At 37.0% G+C, this 23,295-nt stretch overlaps 2 protein-coding genes across 2 annotated transcripts; both read right to left on the minus strand.

The window, feature by feature from the left end:
• Positions 1–11,058: 11,058 nt before the first annotated feature.
• Positions 11,059–16,033, minus strand: LOC115991127. Its single transcript, XM_031114871.1, has 3 exons — positions 15,978–16,033; positions 11,472–11,569; positions 11,059–11,318 (listed from the first exon to the last, which is right to left on the minus strand). Exons 1-3 carry the CDS (start codon positions 16,031–16,033, stop codon positions 11,059–11,061), a joined length of 414 nt encoding a protein of 137 aa, XP_030970731.1.
• A 2,896-nt stretch (positions 16,034–18,929) lies between these two features.
• LOC115991128 lies at positions 18,930–21,041 on the minus strand. Its single transcript, XM_031114872.1, has one exon. The coding sequence runs from the start codon at positions 21,039–21,041 to the stop codon at positions 18,930–18,932; it is 2,112 nt and encodes a 703-aa protein (XP_030970732.1).
• Between the last annotated feature and the right edge of the window lie 2,254 nt (positions 21,042–23,295).

Raw genomic sequence — 23,295 nt, forward strand, 5'->3', positions numbered from 1 at the left:
CGTGTGGGTGAAGAAGGGTACTCATGCATAAGCATTATAATATGTCCATGTATTAATACTTCCTATGTTTTGTGACTTTGCTTGGGTGTGTGCTTTATGTTGAGTTGATAGCTTGTTTTGGAAAATTGTGTTTGGTTTTGTTTATTTTTTAAGTGTTTTTACATTGTTGTTTTTGATCAGTCTTTTTCTTGCTTTTGTGTCAAAAATCCAAAAACACATAAAAAGTAGAAAATCAAAAAGTTTGATCGACTTAGTTAAGTTTTGTCTCATAGCATGTTTTGCCTTGTACCTTTGTACTAATGGCCTTATGCATCTATGAGCATAGCTTGTCCCCTATGCACTTATATCATTGTGGGAGAACTCTTGACATCTATGTGACTGTTGTAAATAGATCTTCAAACTTGTCATAAATGATTAGTGAATGGCTTTGTTGATCTTGAGACATGCATAGACTTGTGTCTATATATCTTCCCACTCATTTATTTTATTTTTTTTTTTGCTTAAAAGAGCTCTCAAATGTAAATCTCCAAATGAAAAGACATAATGAGCTGCAAAAGCTTGTCGCACATACTAGTATTTGACTAGGAAAAAGGGAAAGTGACCTAAAATAAAATGTTTGATGCCTAAAAAGTCAAAGGCTTGCTCATCAATTGAAATATCAAAAATTTTAGGCATTGATCTCACAATGAGATGTATATGATGTATATGGAGCCAAATGAAAAGCTTATAAGTTATATAATCAAGTTTTGTGGGAAGTCATATATGCATTTTTCTATAATTGAGATGGGTCACATTATCTAGTGCTAGTTATGTATGCCTTGATTGAATTAATCATTGAAGCTTCACATTAGACTAAAGACTATCTCATTTTTGATATTTACACACAACACACATGTCTATGTTCAATGAATGCCATATTCATTCGTGTGATTGTACTTGATTAATTGTGTTTTCACATGTTCAATCTTTGTTGATCAAACACAAAAATATTTTTGAGTGTTTTAGTTGTTTTTGGAAAGTACTTTGTTTTTACAAAAAAATGTCAAAATTTTCAAAACCAGTTTTGCCCTGTTTTGGCGACTCAGTCGTGGGTTGGCCCAGTCGCATGCTCCAATCGCGAGCCCATACAGAGATTTTTTGCGACTCACTGGCGGGTAAATTCCCTAGTCGCAAAAAATACTTAAAATATTTTTCAAAAATCTGGATTTTCATGTTTTTTGCGACTCATGTTGGCAACTTGTTCGCCGGTGGAAGGTCCAGTCGCAAGGGGTATACTGAGATTTTCGCGGTTCAACTCGCGACTTCCTCGCGGGTAGACCTTCCAGTTACGAAAAACACTTAGAAAAATTTTCAAGAATCTTGTTTTGAAAGTGTTTCGCGGCTTACCCTGGCAACTAGCTGGCAACTTGACTTAGTCGCAAAAATCGCGTGTTTTTGCAAAAACAGGTTTGCTTTTTAAATCCTTTTGGGTTTCCCTCGAACTTTTTAGTATTTTCATTGTCTTCCTCATTTCATCCCTCTCCCAAACACACCGTGCACTCAACCCAAACCTCCATTGTTAATCATCTCTCCAACCTCATTCTCTAAGAAAAAGGTATGGGTTTCTATTTTCTCACTCTATTTTACATGTTTATAAGTGTATTTCTTCATTTTGTGAGATTTTGTTGAGTTTGTGTGTTTTGCAATGTTCGAACATGGGTTTGCTTAAAATGTTAGGTTTGGTTGTTTTTATTGCTAGACTGCTGAATATGTTTGCTATCATGATCAAGTTTCATTGAGCTAGTCTGTAATCTGACCTTTGTTGTTTGAAATTTTTCATACCTATAAGATATGTGTTTGGGTTCTCTGTGATTTACTCTGAGTATGAGTATGGTTGTTTTAGAATGACTGAGGTTTTTTATTTTTTTATTTTTTGGCTAATAATGCTTTGATTTTGTGTTACCATATCATGTGTGTGCTTCTGTCTTGAGGGTATGGCTTGAACATTTCATATTTATTAAGATATGTCTCATAGACATATGCTTACTTTTGACTGAGTGTGGTTTACACTGTCCAAATATAGCTGATTAGTGCTTGTTGCAGTCTGCATCAATACAGATTGTACTTGATTGAGTTGTTGGGTTTTTATTTGAGCTATTTTTCTCTGGTTCTCAACTGTGTTTGGTCTATATGCTGTCTTGACACTCTGTTACTCCCTATGTATCTAACTTGTTACTAATACTTGTGTATTTCCACCTATTGTGTTCTGCTCTTGTTGTGGCCTCTTCTGCTTGTTTACAGATGACTCCCACACCTACAAAGAAGAAGACTCCTGCTAAGAAGGCTGACAAAAGGTTGAAAATGGACCATAACCTGTTTAGGTCTGTTCAACACTTTGAGAGATACAAAGATTCTTTCTTAAAGGGAATCATTATTCAAGAAAGGTTTGTAGACTTAGGGGACTTGAAGGACACCTTCATTCCAGATTGTTTTGAGGGTAGAGGATGGGATAAGTTGCTGAGTGACCTACTTGTAGTTTGTGAGCCTTTAATAAGGGAATTCTATGCAAATGCTGTTATAAGGGAGGATGAGCTGAATTGCTAGATCAGAGGATCATGATTTCACCAATTACAAGGACAGGATGCTATCTATAGAAACTGTCCAGAATCACATTAGTGGAAAGAGAGAGGGGAGATGTCTCAACATTACAGCATTTCCAGTTGACATGAGGTGCCTCACCACCATCATAATGTTCAACTTGTATCCAATGAGGAAGCTGACTACAATTAACAATGCCAGAGCTATCTACCTTATGGAGCTCAAGGAAAAAATCCTTCATTGACATCAGCTCTCACATATTTGACACAATTGTGGATGAAACTAGAACCACCTCTAGGCCCAAGCTAATCTTTCCTAGCCTTCTCATGAGGCTTTTCAAAGCAAAAGGTGTTGCGATCCCTCAAGATATCAGCCCCATGTCTACACCTTCAGCCATCAACAAGATGACCATCATCATGATACAAGTTCGTCTTCCAGGTGATGAAGAGGAGGGTGACCAAGGAGAAGGTGATCCAATGGAAACTGAAGCATACGCTGTAGGACAGACACCCACATCCAGAAGTAGAGGCAAGAGGAGCAAGGCTTCAACCTCATCAACTGTACCTCTAGATGCATTTCAGATCATCCTGGAGAGGATTGATGGACTCAGAGAGGTCCAGAATGAGCATACTGACAGGATGGCAGCAATTCAGGATTAGCTCAACATACTTTTAGCCAAGTTTAACAGCATCAACACCCAGCAGTGACCCTTTGGGGTTGGCAGCTTGGCCTCGTGACTTGACTGAGCCGCGAGTTCCATTCGCAAGGTCTAACAGTGACCCTTTGGCCATTCTGGTAAAAAAGTGGGAGAATTTTTTAGAAGCAACTCTTAAGGGGGAGTGCCATTTTGAGGGGGAGCAGCCAAAAACAGTTTTTATCTAGTTTATTGTTTAGACTTATTTTATGTTTATGGTTATGATATTGGTTATGGTATTATGTTTTTGAATAATGTTTTCATTATGGGTTTGATACAATGTGTCAAACAGTTTGGTTATTCTGCTAGTTTTAAAACTCATGGATATGTTTGGGTGTGAAACTTTGGTTTATTAATACTTAAGATGTTATTCAATATGTATTTAGTTTTGGACCCATTTTGCTTTTGTAAGCTTTTAAGGTTTGTTTCCATGTGTTTTTGTAGGCTTTTATGGTTTGTACAATGCTTATGCAGCCTTTATGCTTTGTAGCCTAGTACTTCTAGCTAAATGTTATGCATTTTCTTTAAGTACTCTTACTCTTATGCCCTAGTAGGATCTTGTTCCTAGATACATATACTTTCTGTATTGTGCATTGGTTGAGTGTTGGACATGCAAGTGATTTGCATTGAGCTTATTAGCTTGTATGTCAGGATGTTCATTCCAAGTGTGAATGAGCATTGTGGTCACTATTCTATAGTGATTGCTTGTAAGGTCAAGCCATGGTTTATTATTGATGATGCCAAAAAATCACCAATAGGTCACACAGCACTCGTGCACTCAAAGTAGACCTGCACAACAAAATAATAGAAGACCTCAGAGAGCACCGGTGTGGTGCCGATCAAATACCCTCCGAAGGTCAAGTTAGAATTATTCTCACAAATTTAGAGTGCTAGAGAGGGTAAATTATGCGTACCTTGACTTGTGAGGGTATTAGGACTTTTATAGTAGTAAAAGGTCGGCTCCTCCTCCTTGGTGTGGAAGTCTTTTCCTTATAGAACTCTACTTGAATATTTCCGAACGTGGTGAGTAAGGTCTTTCCTTGTAGAGGAGATCTTCCTTAGGTGTGCGTATCTTCTAGAATCCCCTTTGTGCTAGGATTTTGATTTTAGGGCTTTAGGGTGAGTCAGGTGAAAGCAGCAAAGACTCTATATCTAGGGCCTTTACTGTATCTACCAGTGATAGGCTTTAGCGAGTGTTGGGCCAGTTCCCTGTTGGCCCATGGACCCGGATCTGTCAGGCCCATCAAGCCATATTTTATCCTCTTTAGTTGCCCCCTTCACCCTATGGGTCCGTCATATACGAACAAAAGGACCCATGGGGTGACGGTCCTAAGTTCAGGGCATGACAGTTAGTCTTTTAAAGGGATGACGAGGTAAAACCAAGGAGTTAATTAAAGCCAAAGATTTGACGGTGCAATAATAAAGGGATGACGGAGTCATGCCAGATAGGGTGACGATGCGAATGCGGACACCGTCGACCATGCCAACTGCTGACAGGCTGCAGGGAAGCCATTATGAGGAATGCCACGCGTCGCCCTTTGATTGGGTTTTATCTTGGATCGAAGCGTCGCTTCGGCTTTCGTGCACCTCTCCTATAAATAACAGAGATTTCCTTCTCATTTCTCCTATTTTCAGCTAGAATTCACTTGTCAGAGCACTCCTATCATACCTGTCAGAGACTAACTCGTCTAGTTGCTCCGTCCATCAACGTCGTACTTCCTCCGTTCACTCACAAGATTGGTAAGTGCTTTCTTTCCATAAATCCAACAAATATACTTTTACCCCATATTGTTTTAATTCATCTTTCCAAACTCTACACACCCATCATAAATATCTAGATCCGTCAGAGTCTTAGGTCTTGTTGTTCCGTGTAGGAAATGTCTAATGCGTCTAGTAATCAATTAGTTGTCCATGACGGGTTGGATTACGAGGAAGTATATTCGTCCGGTCATAAAGACCAAGAGAGTCTAGGCGAGGATAGGAGTTCGTCTGCCTCCTCTTCGTCCTCAACATATGAGGACGCAGAGGTGGTTGAACAAGAACAGGGCTCCGATGACGGTGAGGAACAGATAGTAAGATTCGTCATTGGTGCTGATGGGCGTAGGGAGTTCATCATGCTACCAAAGTGGACGGTGAATAACTATACGTCCATTATCAAGGAAAATCACTTCAAAACATTTAGAGATAACTACCAAATTCCAGATAGCATCCCCATCCGTCTGCCCTATAAGTCCAAGAAATGCTATTATGACGGGGTAGAGGGTGTCGGAGTGTATGAGCAAATGTTGAAGGCAGGACTTAGGTTTCCATTGAGTTCCCTTCACCGTGAGCTCCTCCAATACTTGGGACTATCCGTCAACCAAATTTCCCCCAACGCCTAAAGGGTCTTCATAGCAATGGAGGTCCTCTACGGCGCCATGACCCACGGTGCCAAGAGGCTAACGGTGAGGGAGTTCCTTCATTGTTACCGTCCGGATGAAATTGATAGGTCTAGGGGAATATATAGCTTTGTTCCTAGGAGTTCGTTGTTGAAGGTTATTTACGACACGCCAGACTCGAATAGGGATTGAAAGAGCCGTTACTTCTTCCTGGAGGGTGACGGTTGGATGTGTCGCCCAGGGGACACAGATCATATGCCCGTCGACACGACTTGGGGCATATTACACCTGTCTAGTATGAACCTGTCCTAGTATGTTAAGAATTTTTAATCGTTCATTTCTTATCGTTTTTGACCATTTTAACCGTTCTTCCTCTTTTGCAATTAGACGACACCCCCAAGTGGATATTAAGGAGTTTGCCTTCCTTGAAATTTTTTTTTCAAAGACCCAGCTGGAGGAAAGGACTTGGGCGAAACTGGTGACACTTAAAACCATCCATTGGTATTGCGACGGACCAAAGCCAACGCCAGCAGCTGTCAAGTACGAGGAGAAGATTCGAAGACGTAAGTCTGTCGTCTTTACTATTACACGGTCCGTCTTTATTTTGGTAACTAACATTGTCCGTCCTTTTTTTTTTTTTTTTTTTTTTTTTTTTTTTTTTTTTAAGAAATGGATGACGCCAAGAGGAGAGCTTTGATCAGGTCTAAGGCCACAAAGAAGAAAGAAACAGGTGACGTAGCTCTCCCTGGGACGGGCCCAAGTAATCTGTCTGTTAAAAGGAAACTGCAGCCCAAGGGGGACCGTCCAGCTAAGAAGGCCAAAGTATCCTTGGAGCCCGTCATAGGGCTTATGGTTGAGGCTGCGAAGACGGACACTCCAACCAAACATGGGGTCGGCAAGGGCCTCATGAAGGGGCTGTCAACGGGTCAAGAGAAGTCGCCTGTCCTCCTTCGGGAGGATTCTAAACACGCCTTGGAGTAGATTTCCTCCATTATGTCATCGGAGGACTATGAGGACCTGGGGAATCATTCGACGGAGGCCATGGGGGAGACGGGCCTTTTCGCAATCACTCAGGTAACTTTACCCGTCTCCTTTATCCCCGTTCATTACTTTGGCTTTTAGTCTAACTCCCACATTTCATCATCAATTTTTTTTTTTTTTTTTTTTTTTTTTTTTTTTTTTTTATTTAGGCAATGGTTATGATGAAAAGGCTGATGGGGTGATTTCTTAGCCATGAGACGGCCCTGGAGCGTGTATGGGCAAAAGCGGAGCAGACAGAGGACGAGCTGAACCAATTGCGAAATTGGAAACCCAAGATGGAGAAAAAGCTTGAACTTTCAGAGAAGAAGAGAAAAAGCCTTGAGAAGGTGACGGAGGAGGCGAAAAGGGCCCTTGAAGGTAAGGACAAAGAGATACAAGACCTGAAGGATGAGGTCTGTCAGGCTAAGGATGTCGTAGTACGTGAGTACCGTGATTCTGATGCCCTGATTTCTGAGCTAGGAGACTCGTTCCTTTAGGGCTTCGACGATGCCATCCGTCAAGTCAAGAAGGCTTATCTCGACTTGGACGTTTCAAAAATCAAGGTTGAGGACCCACCTTAGACTTCCGTCATGCCTGCTGCTTCAGATGATACTGACGACCTCTTTACTGGTGACGATGTTATTGGCGACGGGGAGTCAGGACAAGCCAAAAATACACAAGTACAGCCCGAGGTGGAGACGGCCCCTCAGTTCGTCATCAATGAGGCTGAAGTTCAGCCCGAGGTGGAGATGGCCCATGGACCCAAATCCATCAGGCCCATCAAGCTATATTTTATCCTCTTCAATTACTTTATTCCATTTTGCTTGATCACATTGTGCTTGCCTCATATGCATTACAAGTTTTTTTACATACAATGATCATAGTGTATTATTGTGTTTCAGGAGATACTTGGTCATATAATTCAAGAGCTACACAAATTCTAGAGTTAGATATGAGTGAGTTTTGTTCAATTGTTTCCAACTCACATGTTAAGTCTAGAGTTTGTTTTAGGGTTTTGTCATGGAATAGCCAAAGGGGGAGATTGTAAGGTTGAATTTTATCAACCATCTTGTTGGCTTTAATCCGTGCCAAATTTGCTTGTATTTTACCAATAAGTAACCCTATATTTAGGTGGGAATCATGTAAGGGTAGTGTGTGAAGAAATGCTCAAGATTGTGCAAAGAAGCAGGTAATTTCGACTGGATCTCGTGGGTGGCTTGTGGCTTGCAAGTCGCTAGAAGTAGCACACGTTCCAAGCATGTAAAGAAGCTGAACTGTCATGCCAGCTGTAACACTACAAGACAAAAATTCTAGTCTGGCCATTCAGTTACCTCGCAGCTGGAACTCATGGCTCAATCAAGTCACAAGGCCAAGCCGCCAGCCAGCTCTATTTTGAAAAAACTGACTCTTCATATTCCACTCTCACCCTAGTATATATACCCCTTATATCCACGAAATGAAGAGAGCTTCTAGAGAGAATATTGAGAGAGAAAGCCTAGAGAAAAACAAGATTGACTCATCCCCAATTTTCACATAGAGACTCTTCAAATTCCTCTACTCTCATCCTCTCCATTATTACACCCTTGAGAGGTACATTATCAAAACCTTTTCTCACCATATCCACATCTGTGAGAAGGCCATTTGGTGTTTGGGAAGCAGTTAGGAAGGGACCAATTTCATATTGGTTGATGCTATGGTTTATAGCGGAATCCGGTAAGCTAAAGAAGAAATAGGTTCGGCGTAACCTCGTTGGAGTAGGAGTTTGGAGGACTTAGGTACACTGGGTAGATTAGACTTTGAGGGTTTTCTGCTGTTCATGTATCCCAACTACATTTTTTAGTGGATTATTTACCACTTGGAGGCGGCGGAGAGGTTTTACACCAAGGGCTTCAGTTTCTTCTTCGATAACACATCATGTGTTGTCCTTGTATTTGCATCTCTCTTCTCTTAATCTTTGCCATTTAATTTATGCTGTGAATGTGATTTTATCTAGTCTAAGATTGTTTATTAATGCTTATGTTCATATTCCGCATATTAATTGTTTGATTATAAATTTGAAGTGATAATTTGCAAATTAGGGGTCTAAACGTTCAAAGTGTTTTATACACTTATTGAACTTTCAACTTATTTCAACTCCCAATCAATATATGGGTAAACATTCCTACTTAGGCAACTAAGTTAAACAATCAAACAAGAGAACTAGCACAACGCGATAGACGATGCAATCCTTGCAATGTTGCATAATCCATGCAGGTTCTGTTCTTAACATATCTTTAGGAAATGATGAAAAAAGATATAATTTGTTCATACATGGTGATAGTTTAATTTTCATATTTTGATTGAAGGATGATTCTGTTCACAGACAATGAGGAAAAAAAAACATTGATATTTTTTTAGTTCCCTTTAAAACCCAAGTCTGGGGTGGTTGTTTTCATAGCTATTGCAATCCTTTTTCTTGATAACGGGAAACATGTATAGGATCATCTAGGGCATTGCTGATGGTATCACTACAAAAAACGCGGTCTGCAGCCGCGTTTTGGAGCCGCGTTTTCCAAAAACGCGGCTCAATAACGCGGCTTCAGGCCCGTCCGGCTAAATTTTTTTTTTTTTTTAATTGTAGCTTGAGCTGCGTTTAAAAAACGCAGCTTCAGAAATGCTTGAAACGGACTATACAAGTCTGGAGCTGCATTTAAAACGCAGCTTCAAGTTTCAGTATAAAAAAAAAAAAAAGAAACGGTGCGCTTAATTCCACAATATTACTGTTCTTTTTCAAATTTCCTTATCCATTTCTTTGAGGGAAAATGCGACGGAGAACGGAAATCTCGTCGGAAAAACCGAGTTCAGCGAGTCAAGAACCGAGTTCGGAATCCGAAATTGATCTGAAAGATGCGGGAGCAAAAGTTCGTGTAAATAGCCCCTGGAGATCACCGTTCGTGTTTCTGACCTTGTTCGCGTTGATCGTGTACAGCTCTTGGTCCGTGTATCAGCACCAGTTCCAGAACTTGCCGGCGCCGCTCACCGCAGAGAAGGCCGGCAAAAGAGGCTTTTTCGAAATCGAAACGTTGAAGCACGTCCAAGCCTTGACTGATTTAGGTCCACATTCCGTCGGTTCTGATGCTCTCGACCTCGCTTTTGAGGTACACAATTCTATACAGATGTTGTATTGCACACCAGGTGTTTGATGAAATTCCGATCTCAGCCCACTCTCATCGATCTCAAGCTACCTCACTTCCACCCTATGTGAATCCCCTTCCTCCCTCCGCTCTTCCTCCTCTTCGTTTCCTTCTCATCGATCGCTGGCACACACCCATTCTCGCAAGGCCGACTAGCAGTAAGTTTTTCAAAATTTTTTGTTTTGATTCCTGTTTTGGGGTTCCTATTTTTGCTTTACGGTTTCGATTTTAGGTTTAGGGTTTCGACCGTCGATCTAGGGTTTTGATTTTGGGTATAAATGTTCAATATCAATATTTGGTTTTATATTTCAATATTTCAATATTTGGTTTTGGAGATGTTTGATCGATGAATTCATATTGGGTTTATTCATGTTTGTCATTTTTTCTTGGTGGGCTTTTGATATCTATGTGGTTGGAATGGTTTTTGGAAAATGTTTTCTGGGAATTCTTGTTTTTGTTCTTTTTAAAGAGCATTGTCATAATTTCCATATGATTCTGTGAATTTTTGTTTCTGAATGTGATTTTCATTGATAATGTGTGAATGTGTGTTTCTGTGCACAAATTTTAGTCATAATGTATCATTGAGGTGCATTTGTAATTGCAGGTTAGAGTTTCTTAATGAAATTGGGTTTTCTAATGAAATTGCAGTTTATAAAAAAAAAAAAGTGTGGTGTTCAACCTTATTGTATTAAAGCTTTTGTTCTTTTGTTCAAATTTCATGCTTCCCATATACAGGGCTTTCTTTCAGATTTTGTGTGTGTGTGGTGCTGCTGTGTGTGTGTGTGTGTGTGTGTGTATGTTGCTGTTGTTGCTGCTGCTGCTCTGTGTGTGTGTGTGTGTTGTTACTGGTGCTGCTCTGTGTTTGTGTGTGTGCTGCTGTGTGTGTGTGTGTGTGCTGCTGCTGCTACTGTGTGTGTGTGTGTGTGTGGTGCTGCTGTGTGTGTGTGTGTGTTGCTTGTGCTGTTGCTCTATGTGTGTGTGTGTTGCTGCTACTGCTGCTGTGTGTGTCTGTGTGTGTTGTTGCTCTGTGTGTGTGTGTGTGTGTGTGTGTGTGTGTTGCTGCTGCTGTTGCTCTATGTGTGTGTGTGTGTGTGTGTGTTGTTGCTGTTGTGTGTGTGTGTGTGTTTTGCTACTGTGCTCTGTGTGTGTGTGTGTGTGTGTGTGTGTGTGTGTGTGTGTGTGTTGTTGTTGCTGCTGTGTGTGTGTGCGCGCGCTGCTACTGCTGTGTGTGTGCTCCATCATCAAAATCCCAACGATCTCCCACTGGAGGCATCCAAAAATCATCTTCTTCTGCATCACTGTCATTATCAGACATATTTCTAACTTCAGAGATAATCTCTTCAACTTCCTTCTCCTTCTCCTTCTGCTTCTTCTTCTTCAAACCATCTGTACTTTGCTTTGAAGCCTTTTTGGGCTTCTGCTCAACTTTCTCTTCTACTGTTCCATTAGAGGTTGGCTTCCCTGTTTCCTTTTCCTCTATTAAAGAAAGTCCAGATTATAATCCTAGGCAACCTTGGAACATATAATTTATTAAAACTTGAAAATCTAAAGGCAAATACTAAAATGGATCATCAAGATAACTGATCATAAACAATCACAACAAAAAAAAGAAAAAGAAAAAACACAAACCTAGTTTATTGAGGAATCGTTTCCCATTGATGTGCTTCCATATATGTTCCTCAGACTTATTAATGGTGTCTCCTGTCAGCTTACATATCAACTTTGAGCTACAAAAATGATCAAATGGATAATGGTATCAGCATACCCATAAAAGCTGTCCTGTAAATATCTAGAATGGTAAATTTTCCAACATATATGAAGAAAAAAAAAAAAAAAACCCAATATAAATTTTCACAAACCCATAATCAATTTAACAGGGGCTGTGTGTGTGTGAGTGTGTGTGCTGCCCATATACAGGGGCTGTGTGTGTGTGTGCGCGCGTGCTACCCATATACGGGCTGTGTGTGTGTGTTGCTACTCTTTGTGTGTGTGTGTGTGTCCCTTTAACAGGGGCTGTGTGTGTGTGTGTCCCTTTAACAGGGGCTGTGTGTGTGTGTGTGTGTGTCCCTTTAACAGGGGCTGTGTGTATGCTGTGTGTGTGTTGCTGTTGGAAATTTGAAAAATATAGCTGTTGGGAATGAATAGAGAAAGAATAAAAAAATATTAAAAAAAGAATAAAGAAAGGTTAAAGAAATAATATTTAAATGAGATAGAGAATGGAATAGAGAATCTATTGGAAAGTAGATTTGAAAAAGTAGATAGTTAAATGTAAAAGTTACTGTAGATTCTCCAAATAGTACAAAAATTTGGAGAATCTGTTGGAGATGCTCTAAGGAAATCAGATTTTGATTTTTGACTTTGTTTTAGATTGGTTTTGATTTTGAAGGTATTATTGTAGAGAGTGGCAGTTGGTTGAACTGCAAACTGTGGTTTGGTACAGAATGGGCAACAGTTTAAGTCCATTTGTTTATGAGATGCATGGTGATCGATTAATCGTATTGGATTGGTTTGGTACAAACTACAAAGTAGGAAAATTTTTTGTTAAGTTTCTAGATGGTACAACTATTGGTGGACCCTGAAGTGGATTTTTTTTTAAAAAAAAAATTTTAATTATGAATATTTTCTGACTAGTTTGTCTTATTTTACTATGATTATTGATGTCTTATGGTAGTTGTGAAATTTGATAGTGTGATAAGTCCACTAAACTTGATAGTGTGAAATTTGATAAGTCCACTAAACTTACTTAATCCGCTACATAATATATACAATGTGATCAAAACAATTTCTCTTTTTCCGTAAGTGCTAGTAAGTAGTAATAATAGGTCTCTTTCGATAATAATAGGTCTCTTTTGAGTAACTTTTTGTTTTTAATGTTTATTTTTCCATGTTACCTCTTCTTTTTTACTGGTCTTCTCCTACGTCCAAGTCGATGCCTACATACCAGCCCCACTTGAAAGCTAGCCTCACTCTCACACACACACATTTTTTTTTTTTTTTGATAAGTAATAAAGAAGTATATTAAGAAAACTACCTCATGAAAAAAGAGGCAGAACAAACAATACAGAGAGAGAAACAAACAGAAAAAGAAAAAAGAACTAGAAAACCACACACTTATTACTTTATAGGAATCTAATTCTGGTTTAAATAGGTATGACATGGAAGTAATGTTTATTGAGGGATCCAAGACCAGTCTTCTTCAGATGATGGTTCAGAGAGAGAGATGATTCAATTATACGTTGATTATTGGGGGAGTTGGTGATCCGAGAAGTCCCTTACTTTCATGTAAAATCCACTTAGACAATAGAAAGAAGAACTGTCAAAAGTTGGTGACCTTATAGAAAAACAGCCGTTGAAACCCTAATTTTTGAAACCCTAATCTATGGTTGCATGGTCATCATGTTAATCATCTTATGTCGTCAAAGCAAATCATGTTGCCCAGGAAATTTGATAAGCAATACAAAAAATTTAAGTGTGTCATAAGTCTTATGTAGCATTAAGATTTTATACCTATATGTACGTCTATTGCAAAGATTGAATTGGTGGAGGTCCAATAATGGAATTGAGTCTTCGTTCATAGGGTGCAGCATCTCATTCCTTTAAGTGTTCCATGGATTCATTCCTTGAGATTCAAGAGGAATTGTGCTTGGTTGGTGCCCTGTTACTTGTTGATCATTTGAATGTTTGGGTGTCGAGTTGGAAATCCTATGAATTACGGTTTCATGTTTGTGGTTTGGAGATGGTTGAGCATTATTTTGGTGGAATTTACAGCATAAATTTTTTGTGGATCTTACAGAGATTGGTGTTGCTAACATACAGGATTTACAGACGCCAATGTCTCTCTAAAAGAATGATAAAGATTGAATTTATTTTATTTTATTTTTTCTATTGGGTAGCCCCCTTTATTTATAGAGATTGATGCTCATAGTTATAGAGTTTGATTCAAACTTTATTTCTAGAGCTATCTTAATTCATATTTATCTTTCAAGTCGATAGGATGAGTGTCCATATCAAAAGATTTGAAGAAAAGAAACATCTGAAAAATCGAGTTTAAGTCCATTTGTTTATGAGATGCATAGTGATCGATTAATCGTATTTGATTGGTTTGGTACAAACTACAAAGTAGGAAATTTTGTAGTTAAGTTTCTAGATGGTACAACTATTGGTGGACCCTGAAGTGGATTTTTTTTTTTTAATTTTAATTATGAATATTTTCTGACTAGTTTGTCTTATTTTACTATGATTATTGATGTCTTATGGTAGTTGTGAAATTTTATAGTGTTTGTATACGGAATTGTTTGTGATTCTTGGGATGTAATAAGTTGTGAAACAAGGGAGTTGTGTGTGTAGCAGGAAATTGTGTGTATAGAAGGAAGTCCAGAAAGCAGAGAAAAAAAAATTAAAAAAAAAAAAAAAAAACATATAGCCGTGTTTGAAACGCAGCTCCCACTGGTTCTATAGCCGCGTTTCTTAGAAACGCCGCTATAGGTTCGGTTTCAGCTGCGTTCAAAACGCGGCTACAGACCTCTTATTCAGCTTGTTTGAAAGACCTATAGCCGAGTTTGAAACGCAGCTCAAAGCTGTCCTCGAGCGGCGTTTTTAGTAAACGCGGCTATAGGCCGAATCCTATAGCCGCGGCTATAGGTCTGGTTTTAGCCGCGTTTTCAAAAAACGCGGCTATAGGCTTTGAGCTGCGGACTTTAGGCCACGTTTGAAACGCGGCTAAAAGCCTATAGCCGTGTTTTTGGGGTCTTAAGCTGCGTTTTTCAAACGCAGCTTTAGACCCCTTTTTTTGTAAACAATATTTTAAAGACTTATAAAGGTCCATTTAGAAGCTACGGTCATAAAGGCATATATGAGATCCCAATAACATCATCTTTAACCATTTTTGTAGTGCACCATATGTATTCCATACTCTCTTATTCATGTCTAGGACTGACTATAGTAACAACTCAGTGTTCACACATAGTAATAAATATGATTGGTGGATTTAATAACATAATAAATGAATTTCATAATTACTTTTTTTTTTTTTTTTGATGATTGGTGATAAATCAATTTGTCAAGATTATATAGTAAAATTTGTAATATCCTATTATCACTCTTTTAGTATCGCTAGCTAAGGATCTAATTGAACCAAGTTGTAAGCAGCTTGAGCTTAGCTCAAATAAAAGTTTGTTTATGTTCATTTGTTTAGCAAACAAGTCAAGTTTAAGCTCAAGTTTATTTAACTATATATATTCTTATACTTTTACATTTATACTAATCTAAAAATCTCTTTATATAGGCATCAAATTAGATAGTATAATTTACAAATAAGTTCATATGATACCATATTATTATTGGCAATTTATTTAACATATAAACAATCCAATTGTAATAAAAGTTATAGATTTACGTAGGATAACAAATTTTAGTTATGGTTTTACAATATATTGGGAAAGCAATATCAAGTAACTCATAAACAAGCTTGAGTTTATTTGATAAGAAAGTAAACCAAACTTGAACACGTAATCTTGTTTAGTGATAAACTTGAACTTGACTTCTATTCAAAATAAAATTAAATAAACAATCTCTCTCTCTCTCTCTCCCTAGTCTTCTAACTTCCATGCGCAAACACACAAAAAGAGAACTCTCTCTTGGATTTTAATTTTAATTGTCAAAAACAAAACAACAAAAAATATCTTTTTATATTCTTCACTTAAGGCTATGTTTGGTTGGAGTGATTTTAGGGAGGATGGAAAATGAAAGAGATAAAAATGGAGAGAAAATGATGTTTTTTTGAAAAAGAGGAGAGATTTTTATGGGGCCTACAAGTTTTCTCTCCTCTCCCTCCAAACACACAATCTCTAAACGTCCAGGGATGGGGGACTTTGAGTTTTTAGTTTTTATTATTTTGGTAATAAGCCTACTTATTCTCTTCTCACACTAAACAATTTTTTTTATTCTATTAAAATACAAGTTCAGGAATGTAGTTTTCATTTTTTTGATAAACGGATTGTAGTTTTCATTTAACTAATATAATTCTTTTCTTTATTCAAAAATAAAATATAATTCTTTTCTTGATAACTGGTCACATGTACAGGACCAACTAGGGTGTTGGTCATGATTACAATCAAAGATATTTTAGAAGCTTACAGAAATCCATTTACAGGCAGATCATAAAGGCCTATATGAGATCCTAACAATGTCATCTTTATCCACAATTGTAGCTAACCATATATATTTGATGCACTTTTTCCATATCTAGAAATTGATTATGATATAACAACTTTCATTGTTCACCTATCACATGGTTAGTGCTGTTGGGCAAGCAGCCATTTTGATAATGATTGTGTCATTTGTGTCCACTTATTTTATTTTATTCTATTTCTCCCCCGTCTTTTCTTCTTCTATTCCATGATCTCTTCATTCTGACTTCATCTACTCTTCTTTTACTTTTTCAGTTGGATGAACTCTGGATGCTCTAATATTGATGTTGCTGAATGGTAGTTGAATCGTCCTCTTTCTTCTCACTATTTTCCCCACTTGAACAACAGATAGTCTATATATTACTCTAGCTCTTCAGCTTGCTAATTCAAGAATGTAGTGCTTCTAAAAGTATATCCATTTATGTATTGTGGTGTTAGGAGTACTGTACTGTGGAAGCCAAATGGAAAATACTACACTGGTTCTTAATAATAGCATTACTAATGATTCTTGTGCGGTCGACATTAATCTTGGAGCTCTAGGATCTGTCCTTTGGACAACGCTCCTAATAGTCTTTGTTATAGTGTTCGGATCATGGAGGCGTCAAAGCCACAGTTTGATGCTCAAATATTCCATACGGGTATCTTATATTTTGTCTACGTACTTAACAGGCTTCGGCACGGATCTGTCCTTTTTTTTTTCTTTTTCTTTTTTTTATCTATTAGTATTTTTCTATATAATTTCAATGATTAGATTTAATGATCCAATATAATATGTGGGTATGTATGGTATATTCAAAAATAAATTCATTTTAACTTAGATAATGTATATGAGATAATACGTACTTTTATTTTTAGCTAAGTGAATGAAGAAATATAGGAAACATCATCTCCTTCATTAATTTGTCATTAATTTGTTGTGTATTTTGCTTGAAATCACAACCAAAAACTGATATAAAATCACGGGTCGATCAAGCTTGGGTTTACTGTCAACCTATTGATCGACCCAATCACAACAAGTTTGAAGAATTTCAAAGTACAATTTACCATGGAGAAGCAATTATTGATCAATCCGGTAAAAGATTAAGAGCAAAATCCTACCAATCACATCACTCCATCGATCCAATCAAGGACAGACACAGCCACATTAAACGTAAGAGTAATCACATTACTACGTAGGCTAGAAGGGGATGGTGCGCTGATGATCCAGGAATTTTTTTCAGGGTGTTCCTCAACAAGTATAAATTACACAATCTAATAAAATGAAAATTTTGTATATTGACAACAATAACAATAAGAAAACACGCAAATACATAAAGTTTACAATTGTTTTTTACGTGGTTTTCTTATCAAATATTTGTTCATAATTCTAGTAAAAGAATAAACAATAAACTATAAATTCATTTGAAATATTAATAAAATTATTAATTATTGTTGTTTAGTTGTTTCATTAATTTGTTTTTCTTTTATAAACTATAATTTGTTATATTGTTCTTTCATTAATTATAAAATTATTAATTGTTGTTTAGCCTAATATAATTTAATTTGTTTGTCTTTTATAATGTATTGATTAATTAAATTATTAATTATTGTTTATTAGTTGCTTCCCCCAATTAATATTTTATTGTTTGTTTTTTAACTCACCAATATTAACTAATAACAATCTGTTACTTAAAATTTATTATGAAATATTGTAAAAAATATTGTGGTAATATCTATCAATTGTGATTTTTTATTCTTTTTCCTTTCTTTCCTTGCATCCTTACATGTTTTTTTTTTTCTCCACACACATATCCCCATCCCCACTCCTCTCATCTTGTTTTTATTTTTTTAGAACTCTTCCTCCACACAACGTGTCCTCCCTGCTTATATTTTTCTTTCTTCATCTCTAGCTCTCTCTTTCTCATTCTCTTTCTCTCATACTCTCACCTTGTCACACACATTATTGGCGGAGAACAAAGCCAGAATTTAAAGCTATGATGTTGGAGATGGTAGTGGCAGAATTTAAAGCTTGCTTCGCCCAAGAGAAGTGTGATGAATAGGAAATGCTACAATGTTCTCTACTTATAGAGAAGTATTGTAGCAATTCTGAAAAAAAAAAAAAAAAAAAAAAAAAAAAAAAAAAAAAAAACTAGATGGAGAAGTTGTTGGAGTGGGTTTCTGGGGTGTTTTCTCTCTAAAATTGGCTTTAAATAAGCCATTGGAGATGCACTTAGGTTAGGTTGTAATTGCTTATATTGGGTTTTGGTTTTTATTATTATTATTATTATTATTATTATTATTTTGAAAATCCATGGGTTTGCTACCATGTTGGGTTTGTTTTACCTTTTTTTTTTTTTTTTTAGATTGGGTTTGTAATTTGTTATTTAGGATTGATATTGGGTTTTTTTTCCCAGGTGGGCTTGCCCTGTTACAATTTTTTTTTTTTTTTGAGTTTTTTTTTTGTTTTTTTGTTTTTTGCTTGAAAGTAGAATAAATAAATTTTTATTTTTATTTTTATTTGAGGGTGTTCCTAATTTTTTTCGAGGGTAAACAAATAAGTTTTTTTTAATTATTATATATAATTTTTTTTTTTTTTCAGATCAAGGTGTTCTTGGGAACATCCTGGACTGAACGTGGCGCCACCACTGTTATCCGCAGCCCACCTACTGAATCACAAAAATAGTAAATATCTCCACTACAGAAATCAGTAAACAGATCAACTATTGAAATTAAAAATCGTTGCGGAAGTAATGACAAGGTTCAAGACAACAAATCAAAGGAAATAACACAACAGCAAACACTAAGCAAAGTAGCAAACCAAATACAAAACACATTACACAAATAGAAATGCATGAAAAATCACACAATACCAAACGAGGAAGGAGAAAACATTGGGAGTCTAGGACCAACGCATGACTAGTCAGACATCCTGAGCCTCTCGCTTGAGTATGCCTGCATGAGAAAGTAATGCCCACAAGTGAGTCACAAACTCTCCTCCTGCGGCTAAGTGCTCTGCATGGGCAGTTTCATCATCAGAGGGTGCCACAAACAACATCATCTCTGCCCATAACTCAGCCAGAATTTTCCATCTCTTCCCATTGTCTTCTATTTTTTCTATCAAATGCTTCGCAAGAGCAGCACCCTTTTCAATAATTTCTTCGATTCCTTCATCATCCTTCCGGTCTGAAGTCAACATCTCTTTGGAAATTCTGTCCTTGCGATCATCTTTGCATAAAGTAAACATCTTTTGGCAAATACTTTTCTCGCATCCCTCGAGTTTTTTCCTGGCTTCAACAACTACACAATCAAAAATAAATTCTGTAATATACGGATGTTCAGGTAAAAGTCTTGGAGCAAAAGCCACCAAATAGGCACAGTATTTGGACAACTTCGTTGCCACAATGAAGTCTTCGCTTTCCCTTTGTTGGTTGACCTGTTCCCCTGTGATAATTACTTGTGATGATAAATTGAGCTCGCAAAGACTGGTGGCTATATGCCAGATCATGATAACATGCGTTTGTGTCGGAAGTTCACGTGCCCAAGAGGGTACATTAACCCCGTTTCGCTGCAGAGAAGCTACCCCATTTGTCAGTCGCTGCCCATTGGTCTTTAGAGAGTGAATAATTGCTTTCTTCACTCCCATCGGCAATGTGACGTGAGCACTTAGTTTTAGACCATTTCTCGGCTTATCTATATAAGGAGAAGTACAACAATTGTATAGCAATTTGGAAGGGTTATGACTAAAAGATTCAAGAAGAGAATATTGGGCAAGTTTTCTATCCCAAGGTTTTAACAAATTCTTATGACATATAACTCGTATGATCATCTCTATGCATTTGTTATGCCACGAGGGTTTTTTAACATAATAGCAAAGCCACTGTACCTTAGCCCAATCGGAGAAGTTGACAACAAAAAATTGCACAATTTCCATGAAAAGTATAGCGACTAAAACAACACCTGTGACAAGAGCAGCAGGGTTAGGCCCTTCTCTTCGTTGGTAGTCGGTTAGAATGGGAGCCACAACCCAACAACCAATATTTATGACAATAATGAGCTCAAAATTTCTTAATAATGGAAGTCCCTTGGCAAATAAGACGGGATATTTTGTGTAAAAGAGATCATAAAGAAATCCGAGCTCCAGCTCTATTACTCTGAATGCTCTCTCATGGTCACCTTCTTTGGAAAGAAGCCCATATCGAACAAAATTCCATGTCTTAAGCTGGGAGCTTTCAGGGAAGGAATATTTTGCAAATCTACGACAAAGAAGCCTATACAATGCATAGGAAAGGCAGATATCCTTGAGTCGCCCGTCTGGATCTCCGGAGGAGCTTAAGAGTCTCCCTTTGCATTGCCAGATCATATCAATGGTAATGACTTTATGATCATCTGTAGTTTCAAACTGCATATGGTAGTGTGGTGCTTTAACTTTCACCTTTTCCTTCTTTTCGCCTTTCACCAAATACTTGTAGCCTTTCATGCAAGTAGGATCTGCTTCATCACCTTCTTTATTGCTCTCATCTTCCATGAAGTCTGCAACCAGTTTGGTGTTTCTCACCAAACCATATGATTTGCTTGCTGACTCCAAAGCTTCTGCTCTGCCTCCTGTCCGTCTCAAAGACAAAAAATAGAGGAGATAGAGCGGAATCATATGTTTGGGTTTGTTACTATGCAGAACTATCAGCCAGCCCAGCCAAAAATAAAGAAGAAAAAGTTCCAAGTTATATCTCTTCCGATGCTCACTATCTTCAAGGCTGTAGGCGGAGATGCAATCAGGGCTTCCAAGAAACATAATCAAAAACGTCGCCCAAACAGCAAAAAATTCATCTTGGAATGTTGCTGACTTCATCAGGCCCATGGTGTAGTTTATCAGGTACGTAGACAAAAGATAAGATGCCCATATCGAATATTTGAGCTTCAAACTGTGGCTTCGACGCCTCCACGATCCGAAGACTGTAAGAAAGGCTATCACGAGCGTTGTCAAAAGGACATATGATTCAACATACAATACCGTTGCATCATCTTCATTTGCCATTTTGTTCCTGTACGCTCTTAGTACCAAAATATATGAATGGATACTTGTAGAAGCCCTAAGTTCCTCAAGAGACAAGAGGGGAAATAGTGGGAAGAAAAAGGACCTTTCAAGATAGCCACAACTCTATAAAGTAGCCAGAGTTCCACCAACTAAAAGAGATAAACAAAAGTACAAACAGTAATCAGGAAAATAAAGATGAAGAGCTAAAGGAGAAAAGAGAGGAAAAGGAACGGAGATTAAGTCTAGTATGAAGTCTGAAGTGAAGAGATCGTGGTGTAGTAGAAATTAAGGGGGGAGGGGGGTTTTAATAAGAGAAGAGACTGTAGAGAGTTTTTTATTTTTTATTTTTTTGGCCTGTGTGCTGTGTGAATGAGAAATACTTATGCACGCGATGCATGAGTATATTCACAATGACCTATGCCTTCTCAAAAAAACAAAAAAGAAAGTGACCAAAGCCTTATAAAAAAAATTTTAAAAAGTGACCAATGCCAGATAAGGAATAGAGGATGGAGCTGCCGACAAAATATCAAAGCAATATTTTGAGGGACCATATTCTGTTTCAAGTCCAATTAAAACAAGAAGTATTTGATAAACAAGAACTCTGGTTTTTTGAAATCAGGAGTCAAGGTCCTAAGTTCGAATTTTGCAATAAGAAGTGTTTGGAAAATAACTTAATACTCTCCGCTTATATTTTTGCATACCCAAGCCAAATGGTAAGGTCTCATTATAGTTACACCCAGATAGAAGACATCGACCCCAATCACCCCGTACCCATTTATGTTTAGCAATAAAAGGTTAGAAAATTTCAACAAAATATAAAAACAATTGCTAACAAAGGTTAATTGCATACTTTTAAAAACCGATACGGTCAAAGAATCAAAATATGGAGTGGTTAACAGTTTTATGGTCCAACCAAGATAGTCAAATTGGTGATGTAATAAATAATTAATTAATATTTATAAAATTATAAAAATAAATATATAATTTTATAAATAGTCATTTTAACTATAAATAAATAAATAATAGTGAAAAAAATTAAACATTAACTTATCAACTTTTGGACACCACTTAACAAAATTAAACAAAAAAAAGGGTGGAGGGGGGGGGGGGGTCAGGTAACCACTACAAAGCATTTTAATTATTTTTTAATTTTTCAAATAATAAAAAGTAAGTGCACCAATAGGTAACGATATCATTGCCCACTTGATATATTTTTTTCCCCCAGGCACATATCCTACACTTACACGATATCCCACCCACCACACATTTTGCTCAAACTTCCAACAACAATTCTGTACTTAGTTTCCTTCCTATCTAATTTTTGCTAAATTTTCCCTAAAAGAAACATAAAATGTGACCCATAAATAATGCTAGTGAATAAAATTATAATAGCTACCTGTACTCATTCTAAAATGATCTTCCAAGTTATATCTCCTTGTTCTTCTCACAAAAAAAAAAAAAAAAAAAAAAAAAAAAAAAAAAAAAAAAGTTATATCTCCTTGTTCTAAAGTGCTAGTGAGTGAAATTATGGTAGTTAGAAAACCAATCATTACAATTTGCTTTCTAGGCCAGGAGAGCTAAACTAGACTGCGTACAATAAAAAATTGCCAGTTCACTCAAGAAAAATTAAATATGCAAGTTTAGATTCCTTTTTGATTGTTGTCGATTTATCACTTATTAAATATTTTCTTAGCTTGTAAATTGAACATTTTCTTAAACGCAATGGTGATAAGGGTGAAATCTCCTTTAAAACGTTTGCTCATGAGCTATGATTGAACATAGGATGAGTAAGATGTCATGAAATCATCATCAAAAATTAATATTATACGGGAACTAATATTGTTTTTTATTTTTTTTATTTTGATATATCATTTAGGTAATTCTACCATAACCCCCATTTTTTTGGGTACAATATTCACTAGTAGGAAACTTGTTATACCAGGTTACCAAATCCTCATATTTGACAGTTCCATCCTCACATTGTGTAGTTCCAGCATCACATGTGACAATTTTTTTATCACATTTGATGGTTCCCTTACCTTTTTCTCACATTTGACAGTTCCATCATCATATTGTGCAATTTCAATATCACATGTAACGGTTCTTTTTGTTGGGAAATTTAGACCCCGGTTGATAGAATTAACAAGTTTTAAACCTAAGTTGTTAATTAGATTTATTATGAATAAAACTTGTTAAAAAAAACAAATATCAATATCATGTCAAAATTATGCAGCAGAAAAATAAATAAGACAAG

This window comes from Quercus lobata, chromosome 5 (genome assembly GCF_001633185.2).
Source record: "Quercus lobata isolate SW786 chromosome 5, ValleyOak3.0 Primary Assembly, whole genome shotgun sequence".
Lineage (NCBI taxonomy): Eukaryota > Viridiplantae > Streptophyta > Magnoliopsida > Fagales > Fagaceae > Quercus > Quercus lobata.